Source organism: Eublepharis macularius, chromosome 11 (genome assembly GCF_028583425.1).
Source record: "Eublepharis macularius isolate TG4126 chromosome 11, MPM_Emac_v1.0, whole genome shotgun sequence".
In the NCBI taxonomy this organism is placed as follows: Eukaryota; Metazoa; Chordata; class Lepidosauria; order Squamata; family Eublepharidae; genus Eublepharis; species Eublepharis macularius.
In genome coordinates, this window is record NC_072800.1 from 69994477 (window position 1) to 70021497 (window position 27021).

Genomic DNA, 27021 nt, shown 5'->3' on the forward strand with positions numbered 1-27021 from the left:
AGGCACTGTATAAATTATTTTTTATATAAAATTTATTTTTATAAATATAAGCAGAACAGAAAAAGAAAATAAAAACAATAGCACAATTATAATAATGTCAAAAGAAAATGAGTAAACATAATATAACAAACAATATAAATAACTCATTTTTTTATATCCAGCACATATCAATCCTTGAATGTGTTTGGTGTTCGTCAGAAAAGAAAGTATAGTCTCCAATATTCAGATTTTTGGTCCTACAAGCATCTTCCAATTGTAACAAAACACATTTTGAAGAAGATGGGGGGAAGTGAAGAGAGGGGAGAGACTTCTGAGGTAAATGCTGTCTGGATTTATGGCTGTCAAAATCTCACATGCTCTCTGGTCCTTTCTTTTATTTATGTCGCCCACAATGTAAAAGAGACACAAGCTTGGTTGATAGTTTGTAAGCTTTGTGTTCCCTTTGTAGGATCAAAAATCTTTTAGATGTTTAACCCACTGAAGCCATCATACACTATTTTAGATACTATTTCAAAAATAGTTTCTTGATAGGAGGGGAGAGAGCACATTTTGGGGAAATTTGCATTCTTTGTCCCCCCCCCCCCCTATCCTTTTCTTAGATCCATTACCCCATTCATGTCTCCGAAGATTATTATCTTCTTGAAAATTGAAAATGGATTGGAAAACAGTTTCATAAAAACGTTCTCTTGCATTGTTTGGTGCATATATTATTGCTAGTGTGTAAATCTTGCCTTCCAGGAGCCTGATTTTCAAAATCAAATATCTTCTATCAGAGTCTCTTAATTCTTCTATAACATTTATTTGTAAATTGTTTATACAAACCGCAATACCTTTAAAAATGATAAATTCTTAATAAACACACTAATACATACAAGCAAAAAACAGGAACAAAGCCCCAAAGAATCATCGAAATTATACTATGATATAACAGGAAGGGTGGACAATCCTGTGCTTCATTGGCTCATGTGAAATCTGAGGGGGCTTGAGCCCCTTAGCCCCCATGTAGTTCACTGGCTGCTGGGGGGGGGCTCAGCCCTCCCTGGCCAAATCTGGGGGGGGCTCGAGCCCCTCAGCCTGCCCCCCCCCCGTAGTTTACACCTATGCATATAAACAAGCATTCGCTGCTAAATGCTCCCTCTCTGATGGGCTGCTTTGGCCGCTTCTGCTTAGAGCGGTACAGTCTGGGATTAAGCACATTGCCGTGCTAATAATACATTGGTCCTCGGAGCTGGTTTATACAGCAGCTTCCACACAAGACGTACGAATTCAGGCTGCGGGGGAAGCAACCAAATGTATGCGTGCATTTGGTTGCTTTCACATGGGGGCAAAAAAATGTTCTGAATGGGTGGGCATTGAGATATGCAGTCTCCACCGTCTGCCGGCGAAATGGTACATTCCAGGAAAAGACTCGCTGCTTGATTCAGCCGGATTGGCCCGTTTGGGTTTGCATCCTGAAAGAGAACGAGCTCTGAAAGCGTGGCCTGTTTAAAGCCGATGCCGGCTGAGGCAAAACTAAGCACTTCCCCGTGGACCTTGCATGTGCCCGGTGTCTCGTTCGACTGGGGCTGCCACTCGTGTGAAGATGTAGGGCAAGGGCAAAGGCCTAGGGGAGAATTCTGTGGCCTCGGCCAGCATCGCACTGAAATCAAGCCTGAACTCCGTGAGATTTACAAGTATAATAATTCAGGCCCAATTGCTTTGTCTAACAAACAGAAGAGATGGCAGAAGGGTTTTTTGTTGATAGATACTGAAGGAATGTATATAAGAGATGATGATGTATCCCAGTTAGAGTGCTGGACCCGCTCTGCTGCGGAAGATGGCTAGGGGACCTTGGCCACTCACTCTCTCCACCTAACCTACCTCACAGAGTTGTTGTGAGGATAAACTTGAGAGGAGAATGAGATTGTGAACTGTTCTGGGACTCCACTGAAGAAAAAATGGGATAAAGTAATAAAATGAACTTTGAAAGTTGGGGATCAGTGCTTCTTAGTGTCATGTCTTTCTCTAATCATCATCATCATCCTTACATCCTTGCCTCACTCAGAGCAGTGTGCAAAGTTGTTGTTATTATGTCCACAGTATAGCTCGGGTTGAGAGGAGTTGTTTACCCAAGGCCATCTGCAGAGCTCATGGTAGTAGTAGGATCAAACCAGCTGAGTACCGATTCACAGCTCAGCTGCTTAACCACTATGCCACAGCAGCTAGGACTTGACTGTTCTGTACCTCTGTGCAAAATACTTCCCATCCAATCTCTCATATAACCAATCCTGTAAAGGCAGTATTACCCCCACATTGCTGATGGACAACCCAAACGAGTTCATTGCTGAATCTAGATTTTGTCTAGGGGAATCTGAGGTTCACAGTCCAGTCTTTGACCCACTGTGCTACACTAGCTTTCCACAGAGGAAGATCATTCAGGGTATATTTATCAGGGAATAGAGCTGCGTTGGAATAGGACTGTGGACTATACTACTACTATGTATTATCTGTTGCTGTGTGTTCTTGTCTTACTGCATTATATTTCTACTTACATATTACCACATCTTGCATTGTTTTAGTGGTGGTGGAGAGTGCCGTCAAATCATGGCTGACTTTTGGTGACCCCTGGTGGAATTTTCATGGCAAGAGACTAACAGAGCTGGTTTGCCATTGCCTGCCTCTGCAACTCTGGTCTTCATTACCATTTCTTGCATTGTTTTATGTATCATTAATACTTATGCCTGGTTTCAGATTTGTGCAATCCTGGTCCTATTATGTGGTTTGTTAGATGCCGCCTCCTCGTATTGATTGTGCTGACTGATATTATGTAATCCGCCTTGAATCTCAGTGAAAAAGGTGAACTATAAATAACGTAAATTAAAAAATCTGGAAAAAGCAGAAACGGGAAAAAGTAGTTGCCTGATCTGTAGGAATGTAGTCCTTGTAGTTCCTCAACATTGTGAGATGTGAAACTGTTCCTGTTCAGGCTGCCAGTCGTACAGCCTGGAAAGGCACAGATGGCATGCCGTTAAAAGAAAAAGATGGTGGCCTACTTGAGTTTCCCAAACGAGTTGAAGGTGCCCCAAGGCCTGGCTTTTCAGGCAATTCCCCTTTGCTGGGTTCTTTGGGTTGCTGTAGCACAGTATCCCCCAGGGAATTAATCTTAATAAAGGGCAGTTTCAGTCTCAAATGAAGAAAACCGCTCCAGAGGGGTTTCTGTGCTGAAGCCAGATGCTAGAGAGCACTTCCCTCTAGTCTCCAAGGATCCTCACTGTGTAGGGTACTTCTGTTCTTTGCTGTCTTAATTTCCCCCCTCAATATCAACAAATAATTTGATAGCTGTATGCCTTCCTTATTTAAGTTCTCATTTCACTGTAGCATTTATTTCCTTCATGTACCATCCACCCTTTCTCCATACTGAGGACCCAAAGCGGCATACCTCATTCCTCTTGTTTTCATCTTGCCGTCGCAACAACCCTATGAGGTTGTGAGGCTGAGAGCCAAACTACAAGTGATGCCTTACACAGGTTGGACACTTGTCAGCTTCCCTCAAGTTTTGATGGGAAATGTAGGCATCCTGGTCTTGCAGCTGTAATGGAGAGCCAAGCTGTAAAACCAGGATGCCTACATTTCCCATCAAAACTTGAGGGAAGCTGACAAGTGTCCAACCTGTGTAAGGCATCACTTGTAGTTTGGCTCTGAGTGTGTGTGAGAGTGTGTGTGACTGGCCGAAGGTCATCCAGTGAGCTTCCAGAACAGAGCATGGACTTGAGCCTGGGTTTCCCAGGTCTGCAACTCTAACCACTACACCATGCTAGTAATTGCCCTTTGCTTGCTCATCAATGGGCGACCAAATGTTTGTGTAGATCACTGCAGCAGATCTCCAACTTGAACCCTTGACAACTCAGAGGGCTCCAGTTTACAGTGAACATCATTATCAAACCCCTTGTTTAGGTAGCTCCACAACTGATGATTTAGCATTCAAACCCTCACTTGGGCAGTTTGGTGTAGGCGTTAAGAGTGGAGAACTGGGTTTGATTCCTCTGCTTGAAGCCAGCTGGGCGACCTTGGGTCAGTCACAGCTCTTCCAGCACTCTCTCAGCCCCACCCACCTCACAGGGTGATTGTCGTGAGGATAATGATAAAACACTTTGTAAACGGCTCTGAGTGGGCATTAAGTTGTCCTGGAGGGTGGTATATAAATGTAATGTTATTGTATTAAAGAAGCATAGCCTGCTGTGGAAGTTCTGAGTGCTTCTTAGGGAGAAACCTTTTCTCAACCTAGTCCTTCTGGAGGTGCCAAAACTATATCTGGGCTGCACCACTGGACTCCAGATGGGAACTTACATGACTGAACATTTCTTCATATCCACTCTCTCCCAATTCCTACATATGGTAAACTAGATTGTTATTTTGGTTCCCTCTATTCAGGGGAGTTTTTTATATGGAGGAACCTCCACATGTTACAACTCAGGTACAATTTACCAGTTATGAGTAAAGGGCATACCATAGCCAATCTCTAGATAGAAGGGCTGGGGGAAAAAACTAAACCTGGGAGCTTTGCCACTAGGGTAGATAGACTAGCGGTCTAAGGCAGCTTCATCACCGACGGGAACCAAAATATGCAAAAAAGCAATTAGAACAGATGGCTGTACAAAAAAATAAGTTGACATTTGTTCTTGTTATTCTGTTCACTCTAATAAAGGAACAATTCTAAGGAAATAACAACTGCGTTTATTTACCCTTGTTCCTTTTACTATACTATTATGAGCCAATTCAAAAACACTATGGGTCCAATTGCTGGCACTTCTTTTTCATGTAAATATAGAGCGACATTCTTAGGATTCTCTAAATGTATTTTGACAAATTTCCTGGAGAGAGAATGGAGTAAGAATGTTTTCTTTATGTCTGTAGCTTAAATGGTTTCCATTAAAGCATTTTTCTTCTGCGATCAACAGAGCTGGTGACCCTCATGAAAAAGCACACATCTGGTTTAAATGGAAAGAGTTCTGCTCCAGATGTTGATCCATGCTTACAGGGGCACCAACTACAGAGCTGCATCTTATTCCACTAGACCTTACTTGGAAAACAGCTTGTGACCCACCAAGCCTAACTCTGTACTATCTTACCATGGGTTAGAATGAATCTCCTGTCTGAGCTGCCAAATTCTTAGGAGGCAGGGAGGCTGTCAAGCATCTGACATACATGCTCAGAGAGTTGCATTCTATTTGCTGAATAACCATTCTTGCAAGTTTAGGGTGTTGGACTAACTGGCTTAACACAACAGAAGCAGGACAATATGAAAAATGGGAGGTCTTATTTAATAGCACTAGGATCAACCATGACTGTATACAGCTTCCTGAAGTTATTTTGTACTTTTCTACCAACTCTGGTAGTGTTCCCCAGAGACTGATATCCCTGGCTTACCCATAACTGCCCCTCCCCATTAAAAATGCATCACTGCCAAACAAATTATATTTTCTGAGCATAGGACCAACTGAGTTGCAAACATGAGATACCTGGATCACATGATATCAGTCACAACAGGAAGAGGGGAGCCATAGTTAAGACCTCAGTGGCGGCAATGCTGAGACAGTAGGCAGCTAACCAAGGGGGGCAGACAACATAAGCTGAGTATCAGGCGGTGTACTGAACAAGCCAAGAGTCAGAGCCATTAAATCCGCCGTGCCACTGGGTAATGCTATTGCACCATCGTTATGGTCCTCTCAGTGTGCATTCTTCATGTGGGGCTGCCCTAGAGAAGTGTTCAGAAACTTCGATTGGTACAGAATTCTGCCGCCAGGATGTTGACTGGGATGAGTCACAGGGACAATACCACACCAGTCTTGGCCCATCTACTCTTGCTCCCAGTCTGTTTCTGGGCACAATTCAAGGTGTTGATGCTGACCTTTAAAACTCTATATGGTTTGAGACCAACATAACTGAAGAACTGCCTACTCACTTATGAACCTACCCAACCACTATGGTCATCTTCGGAGGCCCTGCTTCAGGTGCCCTTGCCTTCTGAGGTTAGGTAGGTGGCAACATGCGCCTTTTCCCTTGTGGCACCAAAATTCTAGACCTCCCCCCGCCGGAAGACTTATCATTCTGTACCCTGCTGTTACCAGTCTGCCTCCAGGTGAAGATTTTTTTTGTTTCATTTGGCATTCCATCAGTGATTTCCTGCTCACTGTTTGAATGTTTTTGTATGCATTTTAGTTGTGGTTTTAATTGCAAGTTTGGTGTAGTGATTAAGAGTGGCAGGACTCTAATCTGGAGAATGGGTTTGATTCCCCACTCCTCCACTTGAAGCCAGCTGGGTGACCTTGGGTCAGTCATAGCTTCTTGGGGCTCTCTCAGCCCCACCCACCTCACAGGGTGATTGTCGTGAGGATAATAACAACACACTTTGTGAACCACTCTGAGTGGGTATTAAGTTGTCCTGAAGGGTGGTATATAAATCAAATGTTATTATTATTTTAATGTGTTTTTCTTGGGTTTAACATGATTTTATTATGTATATTTTAATTTGTTAGCTGCCTTGATGGCCCTTACGAGGGCAGAAAGCCAGTGTATACATTTTGTAAAGTAAAATAAAAATGAAGAAGAAATATTATTTAGAATGTGAATTTGCTGTTGAAATTAACCATACAAAAGGCAGATGCTGTTTCAAGTTTTGGATTTTCCATGAGATTAAATACAAACATATTTTCATCTCTTTGCAGGAAATCTATGGCTGCTTCTTGACCTTTAAATAAATGAGATAATGAACTAAAATATATAATATAGAAAAAGTACACACAGAAACTTGGGATGTTTAACTTAAATATCAAGAGCACTTTATTAACTATCCTCCAAATCTTTCCTGCTCTTCTTATTGGTACATTTACTTGAATTACTACACAACAGGATGTTACATGTTATAATGTCATCTCAAATCTTTACATTCTTTATACGATAGGCCTAATTTAAATGTCTAGATAGGAAAAAACAGATTCGTATTTGAAAAAACAAGGCACATTATGCATATTTTTAAAACCTTGAAAACATAAAACGTGGTAAGGTTCTAACATACTTGTTAAAATTAATTATTTTTCTACTGTTGAATAAACAGGTTATTTTTTCATTTCCTATGGAAAATAACTTCATTTTCATCTCAGGACAAAAAAAGGGAACATTTCTGTCAAAATCTCCTATTTGTTTGCAATGTAGATCACTTTGTGTTTCTCTATAGTACTGATGTCATGTTCCAACTGCTTCATCTGCAACTCCAGTCTTTCTTTATTAAGTTTCTTTGGTAATGTATCAATTTCTACTGAAAGGCTTTGGAATGCCTGATGAACCTGTACCCAGTTCTTCTTAAGACCCTAAATGAATTATAGGAAAGAAACAATGAGTTTGATTGATATATAGCACGTAGCAACGTTCTACAAAAAATGGGCTTTAATCATTCTTGAGCCATTCCCCAGTGACATAAGAAAGAATTAAAGTAATATGACACAGAGTATGTTTTTTTCAAGTAGGGACAAAACACGTGATGTTTGTGGATATTCCATGGAGGCCTACTAATGTAGTTTTAAAGAAAGAGGGTGATGAGATGGAACCCATCTTTTCAGATGAACTTTGTGTACTCTAAATGCTTAAAATTTCAGTCACATCTTATGACCTGTTCAGTCCTACATATAAGCATTCAAGAGCTCCATCTAGTGAAAAAAAATCTAACCCTTCTATTTCTTTTATAAACTGTTTCCTATTCCTGACTGAATTTTTTGTTGAGACAACACAATCTAAGTCAGCCCACATACTTCAAGAAGATCCTCCCGCTCTTCATCCGAGAGACGTTTCATAGCCTTTTTTCTAAGAGTCTTCTTGACGTAGGCATCATATGCCTCTTGGGCTTGCTTTGCTTCTTCATTTCGCCTAACTACATACGTTGGAGTCACGCCATAATCCTACAAGGAAAAAAAAGGTTCACAATTTTTTTTAAAATCCACATGTGTTCCAAGTGTTGAAATCTTTTATGCTACCCTCCTTCTAGGCAGCACAGATGGTATATTAATTCTCCCATCCTCCATCTGATCTTCACAAGAACTCAATGAGGTACCTTGGGCTGAGACATTCCTTCACCAGGGCAGAATGGGATTTGAACACAGGTATCCCCCAGTCCTAATCCAACATACTAACCACTACACCACACTGTGCACAACCACTATACACAATCCAGTCCCTTCCCTATGCATCATTACGTATAAAGGAGAAAGGAGAATCCCCTTATATGTGAAGGAATAGGCTGTCTTTTTATTCAGTACACTACAGCCAGGGCTTTTTTTCAGCGTGAATGCAGTGGAACGGAGTTCCGGCACCTCTTGAAAATGGTCACATGGCCGGTGTCCCCGCCCCCTGATCCCCAGACAGAGGGAAGTTTAGATTTAAACTCCCCTGTCTGGAGATCAGGGGGCGGGGCCACCGGCCATTTTCACCAAGGGTGATATAAACGTTTAAAAACTCCCCCCTTGTTCCAACTGACACAAAGTGACATCATTGAGTGGTTCTGGGAGCGTGCGCGCTCCCTGTGCTGGCAACCCACTGAGTTCCACCATCTTTTTTCCCAGAAAAAAAGCCCTGACTACTGCTTCTTTAATGTACAACTGGAATGTTAAGTCCAAAGCATTTTGTTCATGCCTCAGGGCAAGAATCCTCCACAGTCCCAGCATTTTACAACCATTTACAAACTTACCTTTTTTTTCAGATATCTTGGAACAAGTCCTGAAGTTTCAAGGAGAAATTTGTCACCTTGGTACCTGTCGACACAAACTGGTACTGGTTTCTTAGCCACTCCCATGATAACATTTGCTGCATTTGTGTTTATGAAATTCTTATTACTTTGAACGCCCATAACTGGATGATCGGTTCTGTGAGGAACACTTAATTTTAAAGTTTTCTTTCCAACTTGATCTTTTTTCCCTGTTTTTGGTAAACAGCAACAAAGTTACAGTAAATATAGATTTTCCAGTATCACAGGGGCCCCTTCCCTGCAAAAAAAAAGCACAAAACTAAAATTTTTAAAGCACTTTTTCCTTAACAAGCAGCATAAAGACTATATTAACTTTGCCTCAGGTTTTACTTTAGAACATTTGTATACCACCTCTTCAGAAACCTGCTTGAACTGACTGACAAGATAAAATCATAAAACATGAAGTCATTAAAATTAACAAAAGCAGCCAATAAGAACCTAAAGTATAAAAGCGCATAAGAAATGCTGAGCATAAAACAGCATAGAAATCCAGACCATAAAACATTTAGCAGCCAAAATGATCCTCACAGCAAGTCCTTAGGTTAGAAGCAGAACAGTTTGAAAAATTAAATCCTCTAGTTAAAAGCCTGAAGCCTAAAAAAGAGTAGAGGAGGCGCAAGGTGTGCCTCAAGAAAGGTGCCACCATTGAAAAAGCCCTATCTGGTCACCATCTGCCTCAAGAGGATCTTGACTATATGGGAGCAAACAGTTCTTCAAGTACAAGGGTAGCAAAGCACAGAGGGCCTGACTAGTAATAATAACAACAATAACTCTGCTTATATACTGCTCTTCTAGACATATTAGCATCCCACTCAGAGCAGTGTACAAAGTCAGTGTATTATTTACAGCTGTATTACTTATAGCTGGTAAGTTAGGGCTGAGAGGAATAGCTTACCCAAGGCCACCTACTGAGCTTATGGCAGTAGTGGGACCCAAACCAGCAGAGTACCGATTTGCAGCCCAACCACTTCACCACTATGCTATAGTAGCAAGAACCAGCAATTTGAATTGTGCCTGGAAACAGATGGGAAGCCAGTTCAGATATTTCACAAGGGAGATATAACCCCTAGTATCCTGCCCCAGACAGCAGCCTTGACCAGTTGAAATTTCTGGACAGTTTTCAAAGGAAGCCCCATATACAGTGAGTTACAGTAATCTAACCTGAATGTGATTCAGAAAACAGATCATTGTGGCCAGATCACGTTTTTTAATGAGGGGCTGTAGCTGACAAAAGGTGCCACAGAGGAGACCTGAGCCTCCAACCATAGGCCAGGATCTGCCAACACACCGAAGCAATGAACCTACTCCTTCAAAGCGAGCACAATCCCCTCCAGGACAGGCTGACTCTTCACTCAAGTAGCTTCTCTGCTGATCAACAGTACCTCAGTCCTGCCTGGAGCTCTGGTGTACTGGCTCACATCCATCCATTCTTTGGCCTGCCAGTTCTTCATTGCCTTGTTTTCCTTTGGTGTGAAGATATTCTAGTCCAGCCGTATGCAGCATGCTCCCTTATGACACTGTGGGCTCATACGTGCCATGATTATTGGGAGCAGCAGGTGTCACACAAGAGGCAGCTCACAGCCTTTGGTAGCTGGCTAGAAAGTTTTGCCCTGTCAGGCAACAGAACTGAATCGTATTGCTGTAAACTAGGTCAGGGGTACATAAACACTGTCTGGATACTGGATCTCACAATAATATAATGCATACGGCCACTCTCCTGGACAGCTGCTTTCAATACCATCAGTCATGGTATCCTTCTAGACTGCCTTTGAAGGTTAGGTCTGGAAGGAACTGTTTGCAATTATTCCATTCCCTCCAGGGAAGGTAGGTTCCAGAAGGTAATGCTGGAGGACTGCTGCTTGGCCCCTGGGATCCCACAAGGCTCCATCTTCTCCTCCGTAATTTTCAACCTCTACATGAAACTGCTGGGTGAGTCATCCAGACATTTGGGCTGAGCATTCACCAGTATCATTATTATTATATTTATATCCCACCCTCCCCGCAAGCAGGCTCAGGGCAAGTTACAACAGAAGATAAAATATACAAGATAAAATCACAATAAATTAACACAGCTTTCTAATAAAACACCTGCTCACCGTATAAAAACCATGTAACATCTGACGGAGGTGGACGTGCGGCTTAACCATGCGTGGTCACTCATATATAGAGGGGGGGGTAGATGGTCAATACCCCCTACAGACATAGAGGAGACCGGGAAAGAGGCTCATTTGATGGAAACCCTGATGGCCTCAACCATACGCCTGGCGGAACATCTCCGTCTTACAGGCCTGTCTGAAGGAGACAAGATCTTGGCGGGCCCGGGTGTCCTCAGACAGAGAGATCCACCAGGTTGGGGCCAGGACTGAAAAGGCCCTGGCCACTGTTGAGGCCAATCAAGCCTCCCTGGGGCCAGGGACCACCAATAGGTGCTTATCATCTGATCTCAGCACCCTCCGGGGAGTATGCAGATGACACTGGCCTTTATCTTGCCCTTCTAGTGATTCCAGGGAGGCTGCAGAAATCCTGAACTGATATCTGGAGGCAGTTTGGGGGCAGATGTGGGTTAATAAACTAAACTTAATCCTGACAAGACAGGAGTGCTATTGGTGAGCAAAAGGTGTGACCTAGGATTTAAGGTGTCTCCCGTTCCTTGAAGGAACAGGTGTGTAGCTTGGGGTGCTCCTGGACCCAGGCCTACTGTTGTCCAAGCAAGCAGCAGTGGCACCTAGGAGTGCCTTCTATCAGGTTCCACTGAATAGCCAAATGTTGCCTTTTGGGGGCAGAAAAGATCCAGCCACTGTTGTGCATGTTCTGGTAACATCTAGATAGGATCATCATCAGCAGGGTCTGGAGTGAGAGGCTCTCCCTATTCCTGATCTTCACCTGGCCAGAGCTCGATTAAGACCTGATCCTGTGACTCAGTGGCTGAAACACGGGCTGCCAGCCTGGCACTTCTCTTTCACCGCATTGCCTCCTCTTGGGTCCACCATCTTTGTCAGGCTGCTGGGTGGGCCTGAGTTTTTGTCTTTTATTAATGTTATATTTTATTTGTCTTGTTGTTGTCAGTGACCTTGAACAGGTACTGAGAAAGTGGCATGTGCATAGTGTAAGTCAACAAAGAATACAAAATTGAAATAAAAATGCCTTCAAATATTCTTATGCTCAAACATACTCTTTGGTAGTTTCGGTTCCTTTGAATGTTTCTGAAGGAAGTCTTTTGGAGAAGGTACGTGGACTTTGGCTGGTCCCATGGTCTTCCACTGAAATTTACTCTGTTGTATTGTTTGTTTCACATATGGTTTCAGCTTTGATATGTATCTTTAATGAAAAGAAGATATACCAGCTATAACAAAAAGCCAGAAGGCAAACTACTTTTCCTATATACTATTTTGTCCTATTTGTGTGTGTGCAATCTAAAACTTAATAGATCTAAAATTCTATTTATGGAAGTTTAAAAAGTGAAAGATATTTGGATGAACAATATTACTCTGTATTAGTTTGTGCTTGAAAAACACTATTATACATTTGTCCAGTGGTCAATTTGTTTCAGAACTTGCTATACAAGCCAGCTGATGGTTACTGGGATTGTTTATTTCATAAATTCACACTGCATTCAGTTTACCAATACTATATTCATGTACAGAAAATCCTTCAGTTATTATGCAATGACTTTGGGTTTTATCCCATGGATGACAAAGGTAAACCATCTTATTCTGAGACACTGAAAGTTCAGTACTGATTTGTTATTAAAGCCAAGAAGATGCTTTCATCGTACAGTTATATCACTAGTTACTCAACAATAATAACTGCATGGTAGAATGATAGCCCCACTTGAAACTGTGGGGCTACTAAAACCTTTATCACACCTTTTCTACAAAAAAAGGAGCAAAAGGTGGAGGATCTGATCACACACCCCATTTTATCTCTCATCATTATACCAGCCCAAGAATAAAAGGTACATAAGAACCTCAGTTCCTTGATGCAGTGTTTTTGGTATTACAAGCCAGAGAGGTAGATTAAGCTGAGAGAGTAATCAGCCCCAGAGAGTTTCAGGGTGTGAGTTTGTACCTTGGTCTTCAGGGCCTAGTTCAGGACTCCAGTCACCACATCACCTTGACCCTTTCCCTACAACACACTAATGCTAGAATAATCATTACTGCTTAGAAGACAGAGTCCTATCCTTGAGCCTTGACTAGGCAACAGCAAAGGTGGTATGTGGGAAACATTATTAATTGGGTGATCCTGCAGTTGAAAGAAGGATGCTGGCCTTTATTCTGAATTTTAAAGATACACTTATCATTAGCAACAAGTGAAACGTGCGTCCAATTTTAATTCATAAAAAACTGAACCCCGGACAGAAGGGGTATGTGCAGAAAGATGGCTGAAAACAATTTAGCACAGGCTGAACAGAAAAAAACAAGTTAGCTGACTACAATACTTTATAGAAACACTGGACTACAGGTGCATGAATATTTCACTCTTATAAGCCGCACTGCAACTGTGCATAGTTTCACAATAGATTAGACCCATTTAAAGGAAAAGGAGAGCTTGCTAAAGGGAGATTATGCTGTCTGTTTACCTTCTCCTCCCTTTTAGCTTTCATGGTACCATTCTTACCTTGCTGGGCCAGCAGTTCTGAAAGAAAAGTCTAACCACTGAAGGACTCGCAGGCATTGAAGAATATACATGGATAAATAAGGTAGCATTGCTCTTTTAAAAGCTGCATTTTCCTGGATCACTTTGAGGAAAAGAATTTAAGATATGCTGTTCAAAAGAATATGGTAACTGTTCTAAGGAGAAGAACAAGGGCTGTTGAAATTTGCCATATGGTAGAACCTGAAATTAATAAAAGGAGCAGCTTTATGTAATTCCCACCAAGTCCAATAGTCTTTAACTGTGGCAATCCTAAACAAAGTTACACCCTTCTGAGTCCATTTTTGAAATCAATGGCTAGAAGAATGTAACTGTTTTTAGGATTGCACTATATTGTGAGCATAGCTAGCGATCTTCTTCATTACTTAGTTCTCTCTGCACACAAAAGTTACCACCAATAACCTTTGAGATGCTCCTTAATGTTATGTATAATGGATCCAGCATCAAGTAGATTTGGTAAATTAGCAACATGAGCCACAGAAGTAGGAGTTAAAGACTTTTAATTCTAGCATAAGCTTTTGTGAAATAAAGCTTGCGTTGGTTGTTGTGGGTTTTTCGGGCTGTATAGCCGTGGTCTTGGCATTGTAGTTCCTGGCGTTTCGCCAGCAGCTGTGGATGGCATCTTCAGAGGTGTAGCACCAAAAGACAGAGATCTCTCAGTGTCACTGAGACCAAAAGACAGAGATCTCTCAGTGTCACTGTGACACTGAGAGATCTCTGTCTTTTGGTGCTACACCTCTGAAGATGCTAGCCACAGCTGCTGGCGAAACACCAGGAACTACAATGCCAAGACCATGGCTATACAGCCCGGAAAATCCACAACCATCGTTCTCCGGCCGTGAAAGCCTTCGACAATACATAGAGCTCGCTTTGTTAAACAAAGTGGGCACAAAAGCATAGACTAAGAAAAAAAAGAACTGGTCAGTATTTAAGGTACCACCAGTTTATTTCAGCCAGCCAGCCAGTGAAATCCTAAGCATAGTTACTCAAAATCAATGGGCTTAGACTGGAGTAATTCTGCTTAGGATTTCATGGAAAGAAACCTATTCTTGATGAATGTCACTGATATCTCCTGTCATTTCATTATCTGTTGTGTGACAGGAAAGTCTAAATTCATTTTCTGTTAATGTAACAACATAATTTTGTAAGAAAGGGTGCATCTCTGAATGAAAAATACAAAGCTTTGTCAGAACAGTTCCCAAAGGAAAGGTTTATATTTCCATACCTAGGTACCTTGAAAGGCTTGCAAGGAACTTGAGGTATTAGGTTGTAAATGCTCTCCTCCACCAAGAAGGCAGCCATCTTCAAACCGGTAATGTCCTGGAGATCATTTAATTAAAAGCAGCACAGAAAATTAATCGAACTACCTACCCTTCAAATTCTCACTCACACATTCCCTTTCTTTAAAAATTAACATTTATTCTAGCACAAGCTTTCATAAATCAGATTACTTTATCAGAAATTAGCTTCAGATGGGTAGCTGACTTGGACTGTAGTCAAACTGCAAGTAACACCTTAAAGACCAAAGTACATTTACAAGGTATGAGCTTTCAAGAATAAAAGCTCTTTTCATCAGAGGTGACTCACAAAAGCTTATTCTGCAACACATCTTGTTAGCCTTGCTGCAGTCGTGCACTGCAACCCCATCTGGAATTAACACAACCTTCCATTTCCAGTCATTTCACTTTCTCCTAATTTCTTCCTCTGTAATTTATAATAAAAGAAATATTTTTGCCACACACGTAGAGTTGCCAGCTCCAGGTTAGGAAATTCCTGGAGAATTTGAAAGTAGAACCTAAAGTGGACTGAGTTTTGGGAGGGGAGGGACCTCAGCAGGGTATAATGCCATAGTCTACTCTGCAAAGCAGCTAGTTTCACAAGGGGAGCTGATCTCTATAGCCTGGAGATCAGTTGTAATTCCTGGAGATCTCCAGCCACCACCTGGAGGCTGGCAATCTTTGGCGCAGAGGGATGGCTATGTCTATGAAAGTGTCCAACTTTCCAGAAACCCAGGTACAAGACAGTGCAGACGACCTCACCTGGCCACTCGCCGCCCTGTGCTTCGATGTCTCTCCGCTCTCTTTCGAACCTTTCGCAACAGCAGCTTACAATGAATAAGTAACGCGCCTTCTGTTTGGTTGCTCCGGGAAACCATTGCTTGGCAACAGCTGTGCATGTCTGCCTGTGTGGAAGGAGAAGGTCGCTTTGTGGCGTCATTTCCGGAACAATGATAAACAATGAAAGGGAAAGAACGATGCGCAGGCGCAGCGGCGGGCCGGGGCTGCAAGGAGGAGGAGGCTGAGGTTGGTGCCGATGTGGGAGGCACGCATGCGTAGTAATAGTAAGACGGTGTGGCCTGTTAGTTAGTGGTTTAGTCGCGGTGAAGAGGTTGTTGTTGGAGGTGAGGTCTGCTTGTGTGCTGAAGCCGTCATTCTTTGTGGGGTGCTTGGGATTATTTGAGAGCAAGCTTGAGTAGGTCTACTTAAAAATAATCCCCATGTTATTCAATGGGGCTTAGTCCTAGGAAAGTGTGTTTAGGATTGCGCCCTTTGGCTGCTCATGACGGCGATCCCGTCGCTCTTCTCCTTTGGAAGGAGTGCGGATGGTCTAGTGCAGGCTCATGGTCGTTGTTAGGGCTGATAGCCTCCAGGTGGGGGCTGTAGAGCTCCTGGAATTACAATTGCTCTCTGTACTACAGAGATCAGTTCCCCTGTGGAAAAGGTAGGGTGGTCAGCTTCAGGTTGGGAAATCCCTGGCGATTGGAGAGGTGGCGCCTGGAGAGGGTGGGGTTTGGGGTAAGGGAGGATCCTCAACAGGATATATTGTCATAGAGTCCACCCTCCTAATTTGTTGTTTTATCCAGGGAAACGAATCTCCGTTGTTCGGAGATTAGTTGTAATTTTGGAAGATCTCCAGTCTCCACTTGGAAGCTGGCAACCCTAAGAAAAGGGCTGTTTTGGAGGGTGGAAACTATGGCAATATATGCTGCTGAGGGCCCTCCCCTGCCTTCCCAAGACTCCACCTCCAAACCTCTGGGAATGTCTCAATTTGGCCATCTAGTTGTGTTCCTCCAGTGGGGGAGAGGGGCAACGTAAGGTGAGGATGGCTCCAACATTCACACGCAATAAAGTATTTGCTATACTTGCTCTAGAGGAGGAGTAGCTGTGTTAAGTTAGTTGCAGTAAAACCAAAATGAGCCTTGTAGTCCCTTGAAGACTTACTGTGAAATCAAACTGGAGCCCTCTGATGAGCTCAGTATATTCCAGCATCAATTGTGTGAGTCAGACCTTACACCTGATTCATGAAAGCTTATGTCAGGATGCATCTTGGCTGATTCCGCACACATTGGATAATGCACTTCTAGTGCACTTTATTAATCGTTTGAGGTGGATTTTTTGTTCAGCACACACAAAAATCCGTTCCAAATGATCTATAAAGAGGATTGGAAGTGCATTAACCAATGTGTGCGGAATCACTGTTAGTCAGCTTTTAGGGAGCTGCAGGGCTCCTGTTTTACTTTGCAATTGCAGACTAATACAGCTATTTTTTTAGACTAAGAATGCAATCTTAAGTGGAGTTACTGTGGTCTGAGTCTATTGATTGCAGTTGTAACTCTGAGAGCGTGCTATTATTGTCACTTGAGCTTTCAGAGGCTGTCCTGGCTCTGGTGATTCAGCCCATGAAAACTTATACTACAAATGTTAGTCTTTTAAGATGCTGCAGTGCTTTTGGTTTTGCTGCACTTAAGACACGTGTCTGTGAATGCATTTGCCTGATGGGAAACGGTGGGTAGCACTGAACTGAATTTAAAAAACTGAATATAATAAAGCCCCTTCCTTATCCAAGGTGAGTTGTGTCCAGTATTGGAAGGTTTTGGCCTTTCATACAAGATGAAGTGCCTCCTTACTACATCCTAGATCTTTACTTCAATAGAATTATCACAGAGAATTATCACTGCAGAGAACAGAATTCCAGAAAGCCTGCTGATAACTGTTAACCAGACTAGCCTACACAAAGTTACCATTGTTTCTTCCCATCTTGCTCCAGTTTCTCTTGCAGCTCTGGAGAGTCCTTTAGTTTGAAAAGCTGGTTTGCTGTAACCCTAGAGTTTTGAGCAGGTCTGGACTATCATTAATCTGAAGTTTCTTCTTGCTGTAGGCAGACACCTTCCTTGGCTCTTGAGTTCCATTTTGAATTGAGGCCACTGCTTCTGAACTTGGAATCCCTAGACATGGCTTCTGATCTGATGTTACACTTCTCTGGAACTATGGGAAACACTCTGGAATTTCAGTCTGGTTGCTTTATGTTATCATTAGTAATAAAGAGTCTTGTGTGACACATGTTTATTGTGGTTGTATGTTTTTTGAGCTAAAACCCATCAGATGCCAACAGTGTAGCAGTTCGTGCATCTGATGGACTGCCAGTAAATGTGTTTGCCTGTCTGATTCCACAACATTCTCTGTTGTTTTTGCTTCTCCTATAGGAATGCCATTCCTGTCCTTTTAGGAAGCAAAAGAGAATTTGACAACTGTTATCAAATCCTTCAAAATTCTTATTTTTACAAGAAAGTATGATTTCAGACTTAAAGAGTACTTCTGCATACAACAAAAATGCCAACTTCCTTTTTTCCTGTTAAATTGTATAACTTTTAGAGGTGATAGTAGACATGGACTTAGTTTTCTGGTTGTTACTTCACAGTTAGAACTTTTTATTTGGCATAGTATGTCTTGGATGGTCTTATGAGAGTTTCACATTTGGATTTTCATTCCTAGTTTGCATGCTTCAGTCAAATAGCATTTAATGGTGGTGTCTGCAACTGAGTGGTATGGCATCTGTTTTGCAGAAGGTTAGTTCAGTCTCCAGCATCTCCATTTAAAAGGACCAGCTTGTAGATGACTTGAAAGACCTCTGCATGAGATCCTGGAGAGTTGCTGCCAGTCAGAGTAGATGCTTCTGACCCCTTGATAGACCAGTGGCCTGACTCAGTATGGCAGCTTAATGTGCATATTTGTAATAGTATGACACAGAATTAACAGTTTTGTGTTATCAGAAAGGTAGTAGTCAGGTATGTGATTTTTGGGGACAGATGTGGTGACTCTTGCAATGAAAATAACAAAATATCTAGTGTAAAAATAATATAGCATGCGTTAGTTTTTTGCCCATGGCTTATCAGTGCATATGATTGGAACAGATGCAGCAATGCCTTTTGTTATGTGAACATCTACATGAATGTGTGTCAGATTTTAGCCATTCATTTTCACCTGGACAGTTTTGGTTATATGATTATAGACTAATAAAATTAGTAGCTATTTGTGAATTCCAGAAAATCAGTCATTTTCTGCAAAGCCAGCAATTATTGCATTTATTTAGAGAATGTCTGTGCTGCTGTTCCAAATGGCTGCATAGCTTGTAGATTTTTATTAGGAAAGCTGTCTAAGAATGAACTCTGACTTCATTCCATTCAACATCTCCGAGTTAGATATGGCTGCAGTCTCAATTTGCACTGTGCCTTCTGGCCTGATTGCTGTTATAATTGGCCATCTATTAGCTCTTCGTAGAGTCTAAACCTAGGTTCTTCAAGTGAAAAATAGATCTTTCTACAAACGTACAAGCTGCCCCTTGGAAGAAATAACTCTCCTTCCCATAGTCCAGTTCAGTTATTTGGGCATGTGTGTTCATTGCGATAAATATTTTTTATTTATATTTGAACTTATTGGTCACTTTTCAGTTTTCTTAAAAAGCAGTTTACAGTATATAAAACCACAATTAAAGCTGTACAAATGACAAACAATAATCAGTTGCCCAGCTGCAAATAGCATTCAAAATAAAAATATTTTAAACTAGTGATAAAGTAGAGCAAGGGACGTCCCCCTGCTCAGGGCCTTTGCTGCTCAAATATTAGACAACGGGATACGCCACAAGGTTTGTGAAACTTTCAGAGGCTGAACTTTGCTCTTAAGCATTGGTTGATGATGTCAGTCTGGCTAGAATTGTGAAGGCACCTCAGGACGATTGACAAAGATGCCAGATGGCACAAGGAGAATGGTGTAAAAATGTGGGGTTAGTGTAACAGTATTAAGTGCAGTATCAGAATGCCGTTGCTATAACGGAGTAATCAGTATCAAGGGACAGAATTCATATGGAGGGTTTTTAGGTAATACTTCACTGAAATGAATACGGCTGGAGAAGCTTGTATGTATGAACCTCCTGTTGGATTGTCCTGTATTTGGATCCTGTTGCAGTTTGGAAAGTAGGACACATATGCCCTACATATGCTACACCTCTGAAGATGCCAGTCACAGCTGCTGGCGAAACGTCAGGAACTACAATGCCAAGACCATGGCTATACAGCCTGGAAAATCCACAACAACCTAAAAAATATCTGTTGAAATGCTCTTATTTCCGCTACCCCACCCCAGGCTTTTTAGAACGGCATTTTATTTAACAAGGCTGTAATGCTGGTTACTTTAAAAACAGTCTCTCTGCTTATGCTTTTTCTAATTCAGTTGTGTAGGCTAGTATCTAAACACTGAAATGTGAAATGAGTATTATCATTAATACCCATTGAAGCGTTGCCTTAAGTGACATTGGAATACTCAGTAGGGACACCCATCTTGAATGGCAGGCATGATCTTAACATACAACTAGTGATTTGCAAATGGTTGACAATTTTCGATGAGGCAATTTGCAGCCCATTGCACTCTGACAGCTTTCACTGAAAATAATCCTTTTTATTTACATGAGCTATGTAGGTAAGATTTATAGTATTATGTTCCTTCAGAGCAAAATCTTTGAATTTTGAAAAGCAGAGGTATCTTGAAAGATTTCCCCAGTATTCTGTTGCATAATTGTGTGTGCTCTGTGTGTTGTTTGCAGTTCATGTTGATACTGCTGTTGCCTTCCCGAGCAAACAAAATGAATCCACTCTTGGCAACGTGTATTTATCAGTGCCAGTGAGCCCTTTTTACCCCGTGCTCATTCATCCATTCCCTCTGGAGATCAGTTGCTTGGATGATGTTCGCTTCATTCTATTCTTTCTCTTTTGCTGCATTCCGTTCAGATTAAGGGGGTGGGGGCGAACATGAACCCTGCACCAGAGCCCTTCGCAGATACTACTTGTTTTTTGTAATGTCTACCCAGAAGATAACCGGATAAACTTGAATCACTGTTGTAACTGTAAGTTATGACCTATTTGTTAATTTAAACACAATTGCTGAGCGTGGGTTTTTGTTAAAGAAAGACTACCTATCTGGAGGCTTTTATAGATTTTATATAAAAATATCAACTGTACTCTACGGTCTTTAGACTCTTTGGAATGTTTAGATGTTTGGTACTGCATTGGGAATGAATTGCACTTATGGGATCTTTTAAATAAAATGTTATGGTGTAATCTCAACTCTACTCATGTCAAATGTCCAGATTTCTCAATTTTGCTAACCTGTCTTTAGCCTTAATTTGTCCAATGTATGCTCCTATGTGTATGCTCCTATGTGTTGGGAAAGGAGGCTTCTTTAGAAGCCATTGAGGTTTTAAAAAAGTGATCCTGGGTACTTTTTCTGCTTAGAGTCAGTGTTGCTGTCATGTTGTAAGTCTACAGTTTTAGAACTGGTTCTTCTGTCCTCTTCTCTTTGTGGCCAAGGCAACAGATAAATATATAGCATGTACAAAAAAAGAAGGTATTATGCTACAAAGCATTAGTATATATACGCTAGAAGCTATTTTTAATATATACAGGCTACTTTTGGGACTAGAAACTTTGCAATGGATACACATTTCAAAGGTGAAATGTTACTTTTGGTGTAAAGGTTGTAAAAGGCAAAATTCAATGAAATTCTGAGCTCCTCTGTAGGATTGAAAATGATCAGATATGGTATAAAAAGGTGGGAGATCTTGTTAAAAAACCCTTGAGAGAGGAACAGTATTCAGAAATGCCTTTAGTTTCTAATAGGCATAATAAATGTCTAATGTTAAAAAAATTTTGGTGGCTAACTGGCTTTTTTTCCTCCTCTCTTTAAAGCTTTTCAGTATCTTGTGAAATTGGTTTGGAAGACGAAAAGATGTTTCATGTGGCTTGGAACCAGCATCTAAAACGAATGAGCCGTACCACTGTATTCGATGTGTATATAAAGTTGATTTTTCCAAGAAGCTTTGTGCTTTCATGGAAGTCATGGATGTCATTCCACTCTTTCATTGGGGACAAGAATATTGTTCTGATGGGACCTCCTGGGGCTGGGAAAACAACAGTTGGAAGAATCCTAGGGCAGAAATTAGGCTGCTGTTTCATAGATGTGGATGACGATGTCCTTGAAAAAACGTGGAATATGTGTGTGTCAGAAAAACTGAAGGATGTTGGTAAAGAGCAATTTTTAGAAGAGGAAGGAAGAGCCCTATTAAGCTTTTCAGCATCAGGAAGTGTAGTTTCCCTTACGGGGTCTAACCCAATGCATGCGGCCAGCATGGAGCATGTGAAGAAAAATGGGATTGTTGTATATCTGGACGTACCTACTCAAAGCATAATGGAGCGACTGAAATTAATGAAAGTAGATCGTATTGTGGGTCAGGGTTCTGGCTCCTCGTTGAGAGACATACTTCAGTTTAGGAAGCAGTTTTACAGAAAATGGTATGATGTCCGTGTTGTTTGTGAAAATAAGATTACAGCTGGATTTGTGGCAGATAAAGTACTTCATGCAGTTAAGCGATATCAAGACTTGGAATCAGAAGGCTTAATTTCAACCAGAAGTCTAAAGTGTGATGACGAAGGTGAGCAAAAGCACTCTATGAAATACTTCAGTGATGCTGTTGTAGAAGGCTTAGCGCCTGATGGTGGACTCTTTGTTCCTCTGATGGGACTTCCAAAATTCACTGCTGGAGAGTGGCAAAGTTTATTAGGGACCAGCTATGCGGAAAGAGCTCAGCTTATATTGGAAAGCTGTATACACCCTGCTGATATACCTGCTCCTAAATTGTGGGCAATTGTTGAAGCTGCATATGGACAAAACTTTGCGTGTTCTAAAATTGCCCCAGTTAGACATCTGACCGGGAATCAGTTTCTCCTGGAGCTCTTTCATGGACCAACCGCTTCATTTAAAGATTTGGCATTACAATTAATGCCTCATCTGTTTGCATACTGCATTCCCAAAAGCTGCAATTATTTGATCTTGGTAGCTACTTCTGGCGACACAGGAAGTGCCGTTCTAGATGGTTTCAGTCGGCTTACAGAAACAGACAAGCAAAGAATTGCAGTGGCCACCTTCTTTCCTGAAGATGGTGTCAGCCAGATACAGAAATCACAGATGATTGGCTACCAGGACAAAAATACAGTAGTAGTAGGTGTCAAATCTGATTTTGATTTTTGCCAGTCTGCCATCAAAAAAATATTTTCCGATTCAGAATATACCGGTTTTCTCACTGTAGAATACGGAACAGCATTAAGTGCAGCAAATTCTATAAACTGGGCACGACTGCTTCCCCAAGTGGTTTATCATGTTTCTGCTTACCTAGATCTTGTTGAGCAAAATATTATTACTTTTGGATCCCCTGTAGATGTCTGTATTCCAACAGGAAATTTTGGCAACTTATTAGCAGCTGTATATGCAAAAACAATGGGTATTCCTATAAGAAAGTGTATTTGTGCTTCCAATCAGAACAATGTATTGACTGATTTTATAAGAACGGGCCTGTATGACCTAAGGGGAAGGCAGTTACGGCAAAGTTCATCACCCGCAATAGACATCTTGAAATCTTCCAACCTTGAGCGGTACTTGCACCTGATGATTAATGGCGATGGGCCACTGGTGGCGCAGTTATTTAGCTCCCTGGAAAATCAGCACTACTTCCAGTTACCAAAAGAGTTCCTTGAAAAACTTCAGCAAGACTTGGTGGCTGATTGGTGCTCTGAGAAGGACTGCCTGGATACTATCCACTCTGTGTACAATTCCACAGGGTACATCTTGGACCCACATACAGCTGTTGCGAAAGTGGTTGCCGATCGAGTACAAGATAAAACCTGCCCAGTTATCATTTCATCTACTGCTCATTATTCCAAATTTGCACCTGCTATCCTGCAGGCATTGAGAATGGGAGAAATCAAGCAGACTCCATTAAGTCAACTTCACTTGTTAAACTCCTACAGACCTTTGCCTCCGGTCCACAGGGGCTTATTAGAGACAATGGAAAAGAATAAGCAACAGAACCATCAGGTCTGTGCTGCTGACGTGAATGTCCTTATGGAGCATGTCGAAGCCTTAATACAAAAACAGTTCATGAAGGTTTTCTGAGGCTCTGTTGGCCTCTTATATAATCAATTTTGAATATTGTTTCCCTGCAAGAAAAAGCATGTTTTAATAAATGTTGAGTAAACAGTGTGTCAAATGTAGTGAATATATTGTCAGAAACATTTATGTGAGTAAATATTGAATGTAACCTAAGAAACCAACCAAGTGAAAAGTAATGACTCTATAGAGCTAATATGGGTAGTTTGGTGTTCAAGTCTCACCTCTGTCATAGACCCTCTTGCATAACCTTTGGCAAGTCACGCTCCCTCAGCCTTCCATCTGCAAAACAGGAATAAAAATGACCAAATTCACAGTGTTGCTACAAGGGTTACTTGAGAAAGATGTAGAGCACTTTGCTCTATACATGATCACTAGTTATGTCAGTGATACAAATGATGATAGCATTAGTGAAAGTCATCACTATAGCAGCTGTCCCAGTAGGTCCTGGGTATCCAAGCAGGGCTGCCCTAGTAACTGTGCTGATATTTTCCACATGACTTTTTCCCAAGCAAGTTTTACTTTTGGGAATAACATCATTCTTAAGGCTGATATACTTGGATGTTTTTGTACCTTCCAGTTGGCAATCTTTTCATAGTAAAGATCTGTATGGAACCTCCTTTTATGAAGCACTTATTTCATGTTTTGTTTAAGATTTGATTTCCAAACAGAGCCAACCTTCAAGATGGACTCCCGCTAGTCATTTAGGAGAAGGAAACAGTTAACGTGAATTGCCTGCAAGGCTTGCATTCTTTAAAATGTTGTTTGGTTGAAACTACAAGAAATCACATTGTGGTAAGCAAATAGTTGTGCAGCTGAGCTCTGAGTTCAAGTGAAGCACAATTGCCATCCGTCTCTCCTACCACTTACTTCAGTCCACCCCTCCCCCAGCACTGCCTGCTTCCTGCCCAATCCATGGTGGGCTCACTGCTCGTTCCATCTCGACCCTCAGTCCTAGGGGACTCGCCTTCCATTAATTCTTCACCTTGTCTCTCCCTCCCTGTCCCCCAGTCCCATTATTTGGATGTGTGTTGTCATTCATTAGTCTTGGAGCCAGATGAACAGCATGTTTGGACTAGTGACCGTTGTAAGCCTTCTTAAGTCACTTTGTGTTGGGTGGGCTTGTGCTGTTCATCAGCCATTTTGTGACCCTTTTACCTTTTCTGTATATCTGATACTTCTAGTGCCCACCAGCCACCTGGTAGTGACTCCTGTATTCCTTCATAATACTATTTATTGGTAGGCTGAAGAACACCTTGAAAAGTGAGAAATAGATGAGAGGAATTGGGTACAGGGTCATCTAGTTTATCAAAAGAGATCTATGCAGATCCGTTATGACTGTCTAGATTATGGCCATTTCCACACATGTTGAATAATGCACTTTCAATGCACTTTCGTAATCCTTTAGAAGTGGATTTTTTGTTCCACACATGGAAAATCAGTTTCAAATGTTCACTAAAGAGTATTGAAACTGGATTATCCAACGTGTGTGGAAGCAGCCTATGTAATGTACTTAATCGGCATTGATCCAGAGGAGTTAGCTGTGTTAGTCTGTAGTTGCAAAATAAGTAAAGAGTCCAGTAGCACCTTTAAGACTAACCAACTTATTTGCAGCATAAGCTTTTGAGAACCACAGCTCTCTTTGTCAGATCTTAATTGGCCTTACTTAATTGGCATTGCTTTGCCTTCTTGGGCAAATAGGCTTACATCCTACCTAGAATCCTCCCTCCTCGCTGCAGCCCAAATGCCCCCCCCCAACTCTGCTCCTAAGGGGTGGTGAAAGACCCCCATGAGCAGCTTGTGGGAAGCTGGAAGTCTCCTGCGAGAAGAGGGAATCAATGAAAATCACCACCACTACTTGTGCGCATGGACCTTTTAGACTTGATCCAAGCCACAGAGGTAATCTAAAATGTGTCGGCTATTTAATGGGGAAAATACATTCAAGATATGTAAAGGCACATACGTAGCAGAGGCATAATGAATCCACGGTTCAGCTACACAAATCAAAACTGAAGATAAGCACCCCAGCTAAACAGCTGTTTTGAATAATCTTATAAAGGTGTAGAACTGGGTCTTGAAGTGTTGAGTTGATTTGCGGAAGGCACTGGGAAGTTGGTGTGTTGTATTTTTTCTTATTTTCCATTAGTTGCTTCTTATGGTAAGGTTCACCAATTGCTTACTTTATTTCTTTACATTGTTAGGCTTTGAGAAAATGAAACGCTGAGTCTGCCAGGGCTAAACCACAACCTTAAAGAGAACTAGTATGCCAACCAGATGGTGAATTTCAGTTTAACTTCCCCAACACTGGCTCGAATGCTTCATCAGCTGCATGGCGATGGGCCAGCAAAGGGATCATAAATCCAGGGCTTTTTTTCTGGGAAAAGAGGAGGTGGAACTCAGTGGGTTGCCCTCGGAGAAAATGGTCACATGGCTGGTGGCCCCGCCCCCTGATCTCCAGACAGGGGGGAGTTGAGATAGCAGCACGGAGGGCAATCTAGACTCACCTCTGTCTGGAGATCAGGGGGCGGGGCCACCAGCCATGTGACCATTTTCAAGAGGTTCCAGAACTCCTTTCCACCGCTTTCCTGCTGAAAAAAAAGCCCTGGGTTTGTCCCACATTTGTGCAAGAGCACAGCTTTTAATAGTAACCTTGTTGTATTCAGCTCTTAGCCACAAGATGGCATTCTTAACTGTTTATGATCAAAAACATTTCCAACATTTGGTCTTGTACTAACAATCCTCTTTAAGTTCTTTATGTTGTTTAAACAAAATATTAAGATGAGTGAAAAATTAGTCACAATCCCTGTAGATAGATTTTTGTAGAAACAGCTCACGTTTTAAATACTGTTGGGACAGTCTTTTCTGTTACCTTCACCACAGATGGGACTCTTCTTCAAAAAAGAGGATGTCTGTCTTAGATCTTGTGTCTTGGTCAATTTGATGCAGTTGGAATAGCAGCACTACAGTGGCTACCTTCTAAGTGTGTTTTAATTTTTCCTCCTTCTGAACGTGGATGGCTCCTTTATGCTCAAATTCGGCTTGGTAAATATGTCACTGCTTCAGTCATCTGCGTATATAATTTTTTAAATTATATTGATACTGCCCTTAGAACTAATGAATTTTTCCCATAATGTGTATAACTTTGCAACCTAATGTGTGTCAAATCACCATCCTGTGTACTATATGTGGGAATATTATGCACTGTATAAATACTGTATACATTTTGTATTCAAAAACATACTGTACACAATTAAAAAAATCTACAAAACTAACCAAAATGTAGAGACCTGAGACTGGGCAAAAATAGAAATGAATATAGATAGA

The 27021-nt window shown here is 41.6% G+C and overlaps 2 protein-coding genes across 4 annotated transcripts; one reads left to right on the plus strand and one right to left on the minus strand.

Moving 5' to 3' along the window:
- Positions 1-6795: 6795 nt before the first annotated feature.
- ENKUR (enkurin, TRPC channel interacting protein) lies at positions 6796-15571 on the minus strand. 2 transcript variants are annotated; one of them, XM_054990829.1, is made up of 6 exons: positions 15466-15571; positions 14652-14746; positions 11946-12091; positions 8717-8943; positions 7785-7931; positions 6796-7346 (listed from the first exon to the last, which is right to left on the minus strand). In XM_054990829.1, exons 2-6 carry the CDS (start codon positions 14726-14728, stop codon positions 7173-7175), a joined length of 771 nt encoding a protein of 256 aa, XP_054846804.1. In that variant the 5' UTR covers positions 14729-14746; positions 15466-15571; the 3' UTR covers positions 6796-7172. The 2 variants fall into 2 exon arrangements, with proteins under 2 accessions (XP_054846804.1, XP_054846806.1); XM_054990831.1 differs by lacking the exon at positions 15466-15571 and having other exon boundaries at positions 14660-14749.
- A 206-nt stretch (positions 15572-15777) lies between these two features.
- Positions 15778-26074, plus strand: THNSL1 (threonine synthase like 1). 2 transcript variants are annotated; one of them, XM_054990809.1, is made up of 2 exons: positions 15778-15827; positions 21444-26074. In XM_054990809.1, the coding sequence occupies exon 2, from the start codon at positions 21484-21486 to the stop codon at positions 23701-23703; it is 2220 nt and encodes a 739-aa protein (XP_054846784.1). In that variant the 5' UTR covers positions 15778-15827; positions 21444-21483; the 3' UTR covers positions 23704-26074. The 2 variants fall into 2 exon arrangements, with proteins under 2 accessions (XP_054846784.1, XP_054846783.1); XM_054990808.1 differs by lacking the exon at positions 15778-15827 and adding an exon at positions 20411-20602.
- The last annotated feature ends 947 nt before the right edge of the window (positions 26075-27021 follow it).